Source organism: Phoxinus phoxinus (genome assembly GCF_949152265.1).
Source record: "Phoxinus phoxinus genome assembly, chromosome: 10".
Taxonomy (NCBI): Eukaryota; Metazoa; Chordata; class Actinopteri; order Cypriniformes; family Leuciscidae; genus Phoxinus; species Phoxinus phoxinus.
The window spans coordinates 17,308,896-17,322,283 of NC_136885.1; the positions used below are offsets into that span (position 1 = coordinate 17,308,896).

A 13,388-nucleotide genomic window follows, 5' to 3' on the forward strand; every position below is an offset into this window, starting at 1 on the left:
AGAAAATAAAAAAATCTGATGTACAGATTGTGATTCAGTATAGTGGAAACTTAGAATTGTCTTCTAAATATGAAGTTACAGAGGTTCCCATATCTCCTTCCTGCTTTGCTTTATTTTGTTTTACTTGAAGTTTGATGTATGATTTATACAATGCTGGTACTCTATATTAAAACAGGTCAGGGTCAGCAATTTATTTTTTATTTTTATTTAATACTTGAATGTATCCTTGCAGAATTAAATTGATCAAATAGTAAGTACTTCTGTTGTGGAAAATTTCTGTTTCAAATAAATGTGGTTCTTTTGAGCTTAAAATAATCTGAAAAAAGGTACCAAAGTTTCCACAAAAATATTGAGAATATCAATGGTTTTCTTGAGCAGCAGATTCCCATTACAATGATTTCTGGAGGATCATTTGACAGACTGGAGTAATGATGCTGAAGATTTAGCTTTGCCATCACTCAGGTAAATTACATTTTAAACTATAATAGAATACAAAAGTTATTCTAATTTGTAATATTTCTGTATAAAATAAAAATCAGTCTTGGTGAGTATAGACATAAAAAATTATACATTTTAACCAAAAAACAAAAAAAAACTTACCCCAAACTTTTGAAAGGTATGTGTTGCTACAAAAAGTTAATTATGCAGAATGTTTAAATAAAATAACTTGAGACAACAGTAAATAGTTGTACACTTCTGAAACATTTATTAGAATATTTCCATCTTGTCCTTTAAATCAAATAACCATTGTTATTACATATGAGCAATTTTGCCACAAGCCAGTCAGAGAGAGACTCGTTGAGGGACAGGAAAACATCAGGACAACCACATTCATGGAAAGTAGTTTCACTTGAATTAAAAAGACGTTGGGGTTGATCGACTTCATCCTAGATTTGACACCATGTACACAAGAATGTTGGTAAACATTATTCAAGTAAAGGCGTGGGCCCTAAAGCCCCATGATGGTTCTCATTACGGTCCTGTACTTCACTACACAAATAGGAGGTTTATAGGAGGTTTAGTAGCACACGTTTCAGTGGAATAAAACCCTTTGAGTTTAAGTTTGTCAAGCTGTCCATTTATAATAACAATACAAAAAACAAAACTGAAACAATTGCAACAAAACCACAATAACACTTTCTAAAGAAGAGCAGGATTTGGGGCAGACCTAATTAGATAGATGAAGGTTTCAGCCCTTTATGCTTTCGCATTAATAATCTCAATAAACTCTGGTTTCAAGGAAGCGCCGCCCACCAGGAAGCCGTCCACGTCTTTCTGGGAAGCAAGCTCCTTGCAGGTCCCTCCAGTCACAGACCCTGAAACGGTGGACCATAAATGTTTTTTAAATAAAAAGTTACATTTTCACCAGGACTTTTTATATATAAAGAGCAGCACATAAAATATATTTATAGCTGAGGATATTTGGATCTGCTGTTGCTTGGAAAACTTCTAAATCTTCCAAAAAGTAAAGCAAACCATTAACTAAGAGCCCTAAAATAAGCACAGCTTCATCGGTTTATAGCAATAAATTACAATGGTTGAAATGTTGAAACACTCTCAGAAAAAAAAGGTACAAAAGCTGTCTCTGGGGCTGTACCCTTTCAAAAGGTACACCTTTGGAAATATTAGTACCATTGTGAATGTATGTATAATGAATGCATGACTACCCAAATTAGATGTCATTTGCATACCCATAATTGCAAAAAACCTTTCACGCTTAAATTCGATTGATTCGGTCACTACCAGTGAGGCAGAGGCACTCAGCGAGTTGTGCTCTTTTAGTATTTGAGAAAAGATTGACGGTTTGAGTGTTTTTAAAAAATGCAGTTTGGTATTTTGACAAACACGTATACTACAGTAAAGTTGTATTTCTGTTTATTATAGGGTTGTTTGAAGTACTCTATTATGATTGGTCAGTCGCAGCATCCAGCGGTCAGATGTTTAGCTGTCGTCCATCTAGGTAACAGAAACTGGTACTAGTTTCACGTCTCTCATATTCAAGGACTCTTTCTCGTTTCATACGGATGCAGAAAAATCACCTCAGATGACAATGATATCAGATGACAGATGACAATGACACAACAATATTATAGTAATATTAAAACTGTTTAGTGTTTGTCATGTTGCTTGGCTCATATTTTTTTATACTAGTAACATAAAATAATTGCTTTAGTCACCATGGGTAAGATACTCATTCACACTGATAGGGGAGCATCACTGCACAATAGCTGGCCAGAAATGTACTCTTTAGTATTTGTCCAGCAGGTTTCCTTTAAAAGGAAGCCCCTTTATAACGGTTGAATAAGAGATTGTACAAGTTTGAGGTTGGTATTTTGTAGTGAAATTATATCACAGCTCCATATGTGGAAATGTTAACTCATTGCTGATGTATCATCATCAAAAAGCCTTATCCAGAAACATATGTAATTAGTAACATGTAACATTGTTGAGGTGTCAAAAATTAGCATAATAATACCTTGCACAATTTCAACATAATCTTGTTTGCTTCAGTCACCATGAGTGAGACCATGAGTAAAGGTGCTGTTTACACCTGGTATTAGGACGTGTTCTGGTCAATTTGAGTACATGGATATGACACTAAATACAGGCTTCATTATAAAGTAAACCTACTGGACAAATACATTTCCAGTCACTTATTGTGCAGGTATCTTTCTTTTAACAAGTATGAAAGGGCTTTCTATTATAGAAAACCTACTAGACAAATACTAAAAGAGCAAATTTCTAAATAATCAGAGTTCAACAAATCTGTCCCATCAATTTGGACGAGTATCTCACTCATGGCGACTGATGGGAGAGATTCGGTGAACTACAATTACCCAGAAATGTGCTCTTTAAGTATTTGTCTAGTAGGTTTTCTATAAAAGAAAGCTCTCCACAACAGTTTTAATGAAAGATTATTTGTTGGATTTCTGGGAACATTATCAGAATAATATTTCACCACAGTGAAATTGCTTTAAGCATGCTGTCATTTTATCTCAATGTAATATGCCATCATAGAAAAAAACTATTGTCCAGAAAAAGTAAATGTAATTAGTAGCCGGTAACATTATTGTAAGGACAGGTTACTTTGTCATTGCTTATTAGGAATGGATACTTTCAATACATGATAAGTCTAAAATAAAAATCTTAAATTATTGAACTACTAAGAGTAAAATGATTTGATTGGTCAGTCGCAGCGTTCAGAGGTCAGAAGTTACTTAATATTTACCATCACCCATCTGAGTATAAAAAAACAGCACTAGTTTCACGTCTCGTATTACACCGCAGACTCATTTTTTCTTGTTTTATGTGAAATCAACTGTATTGAAAATCTCCTCAGAGGTGTTTGTGCAGTTACTTGGCTGATAGTTTTTGATACAATATTTTTTAGAGGAAGCTTTAAGATGATATACTAGTATTTGGACGATTATATTTGGAAAAATATAAAACAATTGCTTCAGTCACCATGAGTGAGATACTCATTCACACTGATGGGGGAGCATCACTGCACAATAACTGGCCAGAAATGTACTCTTTAGTATTTGTCCAGCAGGTTTCCTTTAAAAGGAAGCCCCTTTATAACGGTTGAATAAGAGATTGTACAAGTTTGAGGTTGGTATTTTATAGTGAAATTATCACAGCTCCATATGTGGAAATTATATCTCATTGCTGATGTGTCATCGTCAAAAAGACTTGTCCAGAAACATATGTAATTAGTAGCATGTAACATTGTTGGGGCAGTGTTAAAATTAGCATAACAATACCTTGCACAATTTCAACATAATCTTGTTGGCTTCAGTCACCATGAGTGAGATCATGAGTGAGACCATGAGTAAAGGTGCTGTTTACACCTGGTATTAGGACGTGTTTTGGTCAATTTGAGTACATGGATATGACATTAAATACAGGCCTCATTTTAAAGTAAACCTACTGGAAAAGGACATTTCTATCACTCATTATGCAGATATCTTTCTTTTAACAAGTATGAAAGGGCTTTCTATTATAGAAAACCTACTAGACAAATACTAAAAGAGCAAATTTCTAGATATTCATAGTTCACCGAATATCTCCCATCAATTTGGACGAGTATCTCATTCATGGCAACTCACAAGAGATACTCGTCCAAATTAATGGGAGAGATTCGGTGAACTACAATTATCCAGAAATTAGCTCTTTTAGTATTTGTCTAGTAGGTTTTCTATAATAGAAAGCTCTCCACAGCAGTTTAATGAAAGAATATTTGTTGGATTTCTGGGATATGACGTTATCAGAATAATATTTCACCACAGTGAAATTGCTTTAAGCATGGTGTCATTTTATCTCAATGTAATATGCCATCATAGAAAAAAACTATTGTCCAGAAAAAGTAAATGTAATTAGTAGCCGGTAACATTATTGTAAGGACAGGTTACTTTGTCATTGCTTATTAGGAATGGATACTTTCAATATATGATAAGTCTAAAATAAAAATCTTAAATTATTGAACTACTAAGAGTAAAATTATTTGATTGGTCAGTCGCAGCGTTCAGAGGTCAGAAGTTACTTAATATTTACCATCACCCATCGGAGTATAAAAAACAGCACTAGTTTCACGTCTCGTATTACACCGCAGACTCATTCTCTCTTGTTTTATGTGAAATCAACTGTATTGAAAATCTCCTCAGAGGTGATAGTTTTTGATACAATATTGTTTAGAGGAAGCTTTAAGATGATATACTAGTAAAAGTATAAAACAATTGCTTCAGTCACCATGAGTGAGATACTCATTCACACTGATGGGGGAGCATCACTGCACAATAACTGGCCAGAAATGTACTCTTTAGTATTTGTCCAGCAGGTTTCCTTTAAAAGGAAGCCCCTTTATAACGGTTGAATAAGAGATTGTAGAAGTTTGAGGTTGGTATTTTATAGTGAAATTATCACAGCTCCTTATGCGGAAATTTTAACTCATTTCTGATGTATCATCATCAAAAAGACTTATCCAGAAACATATGTAATTAGTAGCATGTACCATTGTTGGGGCAGTGTTAAAATTAGCATTATAATCCCCTGCACAATTTCAACATAATCTTGTTTGCTTCAGTCACCATGAGTGAGACCATGAGTAAAGGTGCTGTTTACACCTGGTATTAGGACGTGTTCTGGTCAATTTGAGTACATGGATATGACCCTAAATACAGGCCTCATTTTAAAGTGAACCTACTGGACAAGTACATTTCTAGTCACTCATTATGCAGATATCTTTCTTTTAACAAGTATGAAAGGGCTTTCTATTATAGAAAACCTACTAGACAAATACTAAAAGAGCAAATTTCTAGATATTCATAGTTCACCGAATATCTCCCATCAATTTGGACGAGTATCTCATTCATGGCAACTCACAAGAGATACTCGTCCAAATTAATGGGAGAGATTCGGTGAACTACAATTATCCAGAAATTAGCTCTTTTAGTATTTGTCTAGTAGGTTTTCTATAATAGAAAGCTCTCCACAGCAGTTTAATGAAAGAATATTTGTTGGATTTCTGGGATATGACGTTATCAGAATAATATTTCACCACAGTGAAATTGCTTTAAGCATGGTGTCATTTTATCTCAATGTGATATGCCATCATAGAAAAAAAACTATTGTCCAGAAAAAGTAAATGTAATTAATAGCCGTTAACATTGTTGGGCCGTGTTTAAATTTGCATAATAATGCCTTTGAGGGAAAACTATTAATTTCACCATGCCAGTCACCATGAGTAAGATACACGTCCAAATTGATGGGAGAGAGTCTGTGAAGAATGAAAAGCTAGAAAATGCTCTTTTAGTATTTGTTCTGAAGGTTTTCTATATAAGAAATCCAGTAAAGTTGAAATATCAAACTCAAACTTCCACAATCTTTTAGTGACATTTTAATAACACAGCTCTATATGTGGTGTTATGTTAACTCATTGCTGATGTACCATCATAAAAACTTGTCCAAAAACAGTATAAGTAATCAGGAGGTAACATTATTGGGTTTTTCAATTTGCATAATGCCTTTCACATGTTGAACTTCATCTTGTTCTCTTCAGTCACCATGAGTGAGATACTCATTCAAATTAATGGGAGAGATTCTGTGAACTGAGATTAGCCAGAAATTTGCTCTTTTAGTATTTGTCCAGCAGGTTTTCTATAAAAGAAAGCCCTTTCATACTTCTTAAAAAAAGATCCAATAAAATATCATGTTTGAGCTTTCAAAATATTTTGGAGCAAAATATTACAGTTGTATAAAAAGTATTACGTTGTTATTGATTTTATGCTATAAACATGCTTGTCCAGGAACAAGCATACTTTATTTTGATTGGTCAGAAGTTCCTTAATATTTACCATCACCCATCGGAGTATAAAAAAACAGCACTAGTTTCACGTCTCGCATTACAGCGTGGACTCATTCTTTCTTGTTTGAGGTGATTTTCAATACAATTGATTTCACATAAGAGGTTTTTGTGCAGTTACCGGTACTTGGCAGAGTGTTATTTTGACAATTTTTTTTAGAGGAAACTTTAAGATGATATACTAGTAAAAGTATATGAGATAATAGTTACCGAATATCTCCGATCAATTCGATCGAGTATCTCACTCATGGTGACTCGGTATAGTGTTTCACCACAGCGAAATTGGCATCATTATATCTTAATGCTTATGTCTTCATAAAAAAAAAACTCTTGTACATATCTTCTTTTAACAGGTGTAAAGGGGCTTTCTTTTATAGAAAACCTACTGGACAAATACTAAAAGAGCAAATTTCCAGTTAATCTTAGTTCACAGAATCTCTCCCATCAATTTGTACGAATATCTCACTCATGGTGACTGAGGAAAACAAGATGTAGTTCAACTTGTGAGTCGCCATGAGTGAGATACTCGTCCAAATTGATGGGAGAGATTCGGTGAACTATGATTAGCTGGAAATTTGCTCTTTTAGTATTTGTCTAGTAGGTTTTCTATAATAGAAAGCCCTTTCATACTCGTAAAAGAAAGATATTTTGTACAATAAGTGACTTGAAATTTACTCTTAATATTTGTCAAGTAAGTTTACTTTAAAAAAAAACATTTATTTTATTTTTATATATTTAACTTAATAAAGATTAATTTTAAACTGCCGTCTTAACCTCTTTGTCACCATCTCTGTTTGAAATTTGCAATTGCAGTTATTTGCACAGCGTGGATTAATCCAACATCAGCATTGTGTGACTACATTTACTGCCCTTCCGATCTTTATCCTTGTGTCTCTTTTTTTTCTGTAGCCACTTCGAAGTCTTTTGCATTTTACACTGGGTGAATCTCCAGTTGTCACTGGTGATTGTCGTTTGAACCTTTCTGGATCCACCATCAAATTGATGAGTTTAATTGTATCAAGTGCTGTGAGAAAAGGCTATAAATCTCCACCTCCAACATCCTCACACGCAATATAGCCTACTAGCCGAGACAGATGTACACAGCGGAAATCCACCAGTACCACTAGAATTAAAAACATTATTACAAGCTTACCGTTTTGAATCGAGCTAAGGCAAGCAGATCGTTTTGAACACTGGCTGGATATGTACTTGCTCAAATTTATTATGGATAATTTTTAACCCAAAAAAGCTATGGACTGCAGCTTTAAAGTTGGATTGAAAATGAAAAATTGGATTATATTTAAGAATTGCATCTGCTTTCAATTTGAGGTGTTTTGTAACAATATGACATGCACCTTTTTATGTATAGTGACAATTTTGATTAAACGACTGACTGTTGTTACTATACACTTCAGATATGTCAGTAGCGTGTTTATGTAGTTGTGTGGCATGACTATAATAAATCCCTACATAATGTTTCTATATAAACATACTGAAGCAAATATAAACCAGAATAAACCATAAACCTTCCCAAACAGTAATACACAGCACTAGTATCATGTCAGTATGTGTATGGGTTACATTTGCACAGCACAGTCCACCATGAATTCTCCAGCTCTTTATTTACATTCTTACACATTCCTCGTTTTTTTAATAAGCAGTGGGTGGGAGGTGAAAGCATTAAAGGAGACGTGTCTAGATTTGCACACATGATGCCTTTTACATGTTTCAAATGCTTTTGTAATTATTCAATATAAAGTAATGGACTAGTATCAAGTGGAAGATTTGATTTAACCGGTTTAACAAATATTTAATTTAACCAATCAAATGTTGGTTACAATAAATTAGCATAACTCCTTTTATAGTTGAACAATCTTGTTTTCTTCAGTCACCATGAGTGAGATACTCGTTCAAATTGATGGGGGGATTCAGTGAACAGCAGAGCGCTAGAAATTTGCTCTTTAAGTATATTTCCAGTAGGTTTTCTATAAAAGAAAACCCCTTCATTCTTGTAAAAAAAAGATATGTAGTAAGACTTTAAGCTTGACATTATGTAGTAATAAAGCTTGATAAATAGTGATACTTTGTCTAGACAAGGTATGCAAAGTTAATTGTGAATGACACTCCAGGGAGGTTTTGAATTTTCATTAGATTCACTTTCAGTCACCATGGGTGAGATACTCACTCAAAAGGATCGGATTAATGGAATTTTTGGTATTGTTCTATGGAAAAAGGAAAACAATATTTAGAGCACTGACCTCCATAGATGATCCTGACAGAGCTGGCAACAGCCTCTGAGACATTGGCCTTCATCCACTGCCTGAGCTTGTCATGCACCTCCTGAGCCTGTAAGAACGGCAGTGAGAGACGGAGTTCAATGAAACCAGGGAACATGTTTGAAAAACCCCCATGTTCGAATCCGTTCCAAAGGTCTCGTCTGTACCTGTTGGGGTGATGCAGTTTTCCCAGTGCCAATGGCCCAAACAGGCTCATAAGCAAGGACCACTTTACTCCAATCCTTCACATTATCTAAAAGAGATGATAGTTTTATTTTAAACACAAGGAATGTTTTATAATATATACACCACTAAATTGAAAGATACCTGCAATGAACTTGGTCTGTGCAAAAACAACTTTCTCTGTGATTCCGGCCTCCCTCTCATCCAGCTTCTCACCAATGCAGGCGATCACACTCAAACCGCTCTCAAGAGCATGAGCGACCTTCTGTCCAATCAACTATCAGAAGAAGAAAAAAACAGAAAGTTCATATGATTTAAGTGAAATGGTGACCGATTATCTTTTGTGAGACCATTATATGCTTTCAATTTTAACTTGAAACTTGGTTTCTTTTTTTTTTTGTGGTTTGGCATGGTAATCATATTCATACGTACTAAAATGTACTACACAGGACTAATAATATCGTTTTTCTGTTCAATTCCATAAAAATGCTCATTCAGAGACTATGCATATTAAATGAGGTTTGCAAATATGCATACCCATAATAGTTGACATTTTAAACACCAAAGTAATAAAATTAGATCACAAGAATGTTGTAATTTTTCTGTTCAAAATAATGTAATACTACATTAAAACTCAGTGCTACTTTCATTCCATTTCTTAACGTCCTTGCACACGGAGTCCGTAATTTTCAAACGTTAAATTAAAATAAAACAAAACACGACCTCACGTTATGTCAATCACGCTTACACACTGCCTACGTTCGGGTTCGATTTACGGGTTCGATTTTCTGCATTTTTCGCATCCGTAACAAGCATTTGAATGGCGTTTTGACAATTCAGAGCCACCGAATGATGGATACGAAAAAACGCATACGAAAATTTCGGACTCAATGTGCAAGGACCTTTACTGTATACATTTTTGTCCAGAGATGGTATGGGCAGGAGTTAGAGGGTGTGAGGATTGTATGGCCTGTTCAAATTTGTATACCCATAATGTCTTTCAATTGGTCAATTGTGCAAGAAATAGTCACCACCACCAGTGAGGTACCCACTCAAATTGATGGGAGAGTTCACTACAAAAATGGCAGATGGAAATTTGCTCTTTTAGTATTTGTCTAGTAGGCATCCTATAAAAGGAAGCCCCTTCATAACTGGTAAAAGAAATGTGCCTGGGAATATTTTAATAGTGAGCTTGAGGTTTTTTAGTGAAGTAGTATTACAGTCCTATGTGTGATGTTACTTTCATTTATTATGTGCTGTAGTAAACATGCTTTTTCAGTTCAAGAGGATGACGTTGTTGTTGTTGTTTAAAATTTAAATTAGAGTAAAAAATGTTTTTCACATGTTTAAAGTGCCCCTATTATGCTTTTTCGAATAGTATCTTTCATGACATAGCTGTTTGTGAATGTAAAATGTCTGCAAAGTTTTAAAGATCAAAGTGCACATCAAATAAAGTTATTCCTGAAAATAGTCGTAAGCAATTCCAGTCTTTGTTCCTGTTAAATATCTATGAAACAAAGAAACAAATTAGCATGATGCCAGCCAATGATCTTCATTAGCTGTCCGCAAACAATGTCTACTTTGACCCGGAAAGCTTGGTTTGTGTTGTCGACATGTCGAGAAGACATTGTTTTCAGCATTGCAAATCCACTTTGCATGCACTTGCAAAGGATGAGGACTCGTGTTGGAATTGACATGGAAAAATGTAGCATTTAAAATAGCATAATAGGGGCACTTTAACTTCGATTCACCTTGTTTGTTTCAGTCACCATGAGTGAGATACTAATTCAAAGTAATCGATGGGATTAACTGCAAAATGGACTAGTTAGAAACTTACTCTTTTGGTTTTTGACAAGTAGGTTTTCTACAAAATGAAACTCCTAATATTTGTTTAAAAGAAAGCAGACTCTAAAATAGTTTATCCTATGGATATATTTTTAGCTTATTTGTCTAAATTGAAGGAAAATGTAGCCCTAACCAAGCACTATGTTTTTTCTATAGTATGTTATACATTGATCACACAGAATTTGCACTTGCTATAAACAGTACAGCTGCTATAAATTAATCTACACACAAGGGGGCAGTAAAACACATGGTTTTATAGCATTTCCAGAGTCAACACATTATACTGACATCAAATACACCTAATGAAATAAAAAAAAAAAATTTAAAGCTCAGAAAACACATTACAGCAGCTGATTTACTCTATAATAAAAATAGGGTTATCTATAACGTGTAAGGCACTAAGTTACCTCATCACTCTCTCCAAACACATGGCGTCTCTCAGAGTGTCCCAGTATCACCCATTTTACTCCACAATCCTTAATCATCGCTGGGCTGAAACAATACAACGGATCTTTCAAACGACAAATAGGAGTAAAAATAGAAGAAAAAAACAGCCATAAAATGTGAATTCAATATATTTTAATTTTCATGAATTATTTACAGTGTTTCTGGACTGTTAACGGATTGACATGTACCTGATCTCTCCGGTGAAGGCTCCCTTTGCAACCTTGTAGCAGTTCTGTGCTGCCACATCAATGTTAGGTTTCAGCTTGGACCTGGCAAAGTCCAGGTAGATGGCTGGGGCACCACACACAACCTCTGTCAAACAAGCAAACGGGTTAAAAAAATAAAATAAAAACACGGAATTGTAACTGCAGTGCTTTTTTTATGTGAAAGACCACCATGGCAAAGCACTGCTTTCATGTCACTATTAACAAATCAATGTTAGTGTCCTGAACATTTAACCATTCAGATTACTGACAGGACAACTTGGAGTTCTTGATAGTTCACACTTTTTTAACAAGTAAAAGACCTTTAGTATAATTGTAAAAATGTCCACCTTTCGGTCATGGAACACATGTTTCTTTTTTTAAGAACATTTATGTTCTTATGGATATTTCAAGATAAACATATACGGGACAAAAGCAACTTAGGTTTACTTTATTCCATACATAATTATTATTATTATTTTAGAAAAATCATGTATAATTTATGAAACAACGGTCTTTTGAGGAACATTTATATGTACATCTCTCAGTCATCAATTTCATTGCATTATGTTTTGCCCCCATTGCATTTAATATTTTGTTTAAAGGTTCAATATACTGCAGTTTTAAAAAAATATTTTTTACTTACTATTGTTTTATATGTCAGTGTTTTTATGATTTTTAAGGCTAGGCTGTATTCCCATTGGACGTGGCATTTATACTGTAAAATTAGCTTGGGTCAGCCTAAATTAAACTCAGTGTAAAGGGCAGACATATCTTCGGCCCCCTTGATAAAAGGTCAAAGGAAAAGTTACTCGTATGACGGCATACTACACAGGCCACGAAGTAAATCGAAAAAGGCAAAAGCTAGTCCAAGATATGGCAGTCTGACCCATGACCTTTGCGCGTTAAGCCCTTCTCTCGGGTTGCAGATCATGAATGAAACAGGCGACGCACACGCAGCGTGACTTTTGGACTTTACCAAATCAAAGTTCACAGTTGTGTGATTGACACATCAACTCTGTCTGGATTCTCAAAGAAAGTCGGACAGTGATGCAAGGTAACGTAACTTACGTCACAGTGAACAGCGGAAACACCGCGCGATCAGAAATCCCTCAAAACGCGTAACTGCAACTATCGTTTTTCCAGGGTCATATTTTTTTAAAAAGATATAGCATGAACTAATATAGTACAGTTTTGCTGATAAACCGAGCATCCTAATAATCCTGTCATTTGATTTGACAACTGACAAGGCCTTGAACATGCACACGGTGGAGGAGGCTACGTGCTGGAAATCACACACCCATTTCCAGCATTAACCCTTGAATCACGACACAAGATCACCATCATTCATTTAATAATATCGAGACATTGCGGGCAGTCCACTCGTTTATAAATCGAATAGTACTTTATATCGAATTTTAACAGAAACTGGTTTAAATGTTTCTGTCTGGTTGCTGCTAACGGATTAATCGAGATGGTTACAAGCAATAGATTGATTTACACTGTAGAAAACAGCTTTTATCTTATTAAATAACCACAACGAGAAAGAGCCTGTAAATGATGCGCTTAAAGGCGATGGCAGCTGTCAAAAGACCCGCGTGAATGTCATTTCAGGGTCAATGCATGCAGTGGGGTTGAACAACCCCACGAAAAGGCCTATGTTTGCAAAGGCATGTGATTGTGCCTGGTGAAGAGGAAACTGGATGAAATACGCACCGGCGTCTGGGTTGAGTTTAGCGTTATTCAATGTGTTGGCGAGCTCTTCAATGCTCTTTTTATCGCCGTTCAGTTTCCAGTTGCCACCGACGAAAAACTTCCTGCCAGTCATGATTGCAAAAAGTGTTGCTTTTACCAGAAAAACAATTGACGTAGGAAACAAACGGGACGACCTCCAGACGAAGAGACAGCGAGGAAACACAGTCTGCTGTAGCTTATATAACGCTGGCTGTAAGCTCCGCCCCCGGCGCTTCCCATTGGCTCAAGACAACACGCCTGCGAATGTGCTTGGAATGTGTTCATTTATGGTTAATTTACTACAAATCACAAATCATCTGTGCTTTGAAAATGTTTTAT

General features: G+C 35.2%; 1 protein-coding gene across 1 annotated transcript; it reads right to left on the minus strand.

Moving 5' to 3' along the window:
• Positions 1-683: 683 nt before the first annotated feature.
• tpi1b (triosephosphate isomerase 1b) lies at positions 684-13,388 on the minus strand. The gene is made up of 7 exons (XM_079624984.1): positions 13,032-13,388; positions 11,301-11,424; positions 11,073-11,157; positions 8,965-9,097; positions 8,805-8,890; positions 8,620-8,707; positions 684-1,316 (listed from the first exon to the last, which is right to left on the minus strand). The coding sequence occupies exons 1-7, from the start codon at positions 13,141-13,143 to the stop codon at positions 1,198-1,200; spliced, it is 747 nt and encodes a 248-aa protein (XP_079481110.1). The 5' UTR covers positions 13,144-13,388; the 3' UTR covers positions 684-1,197.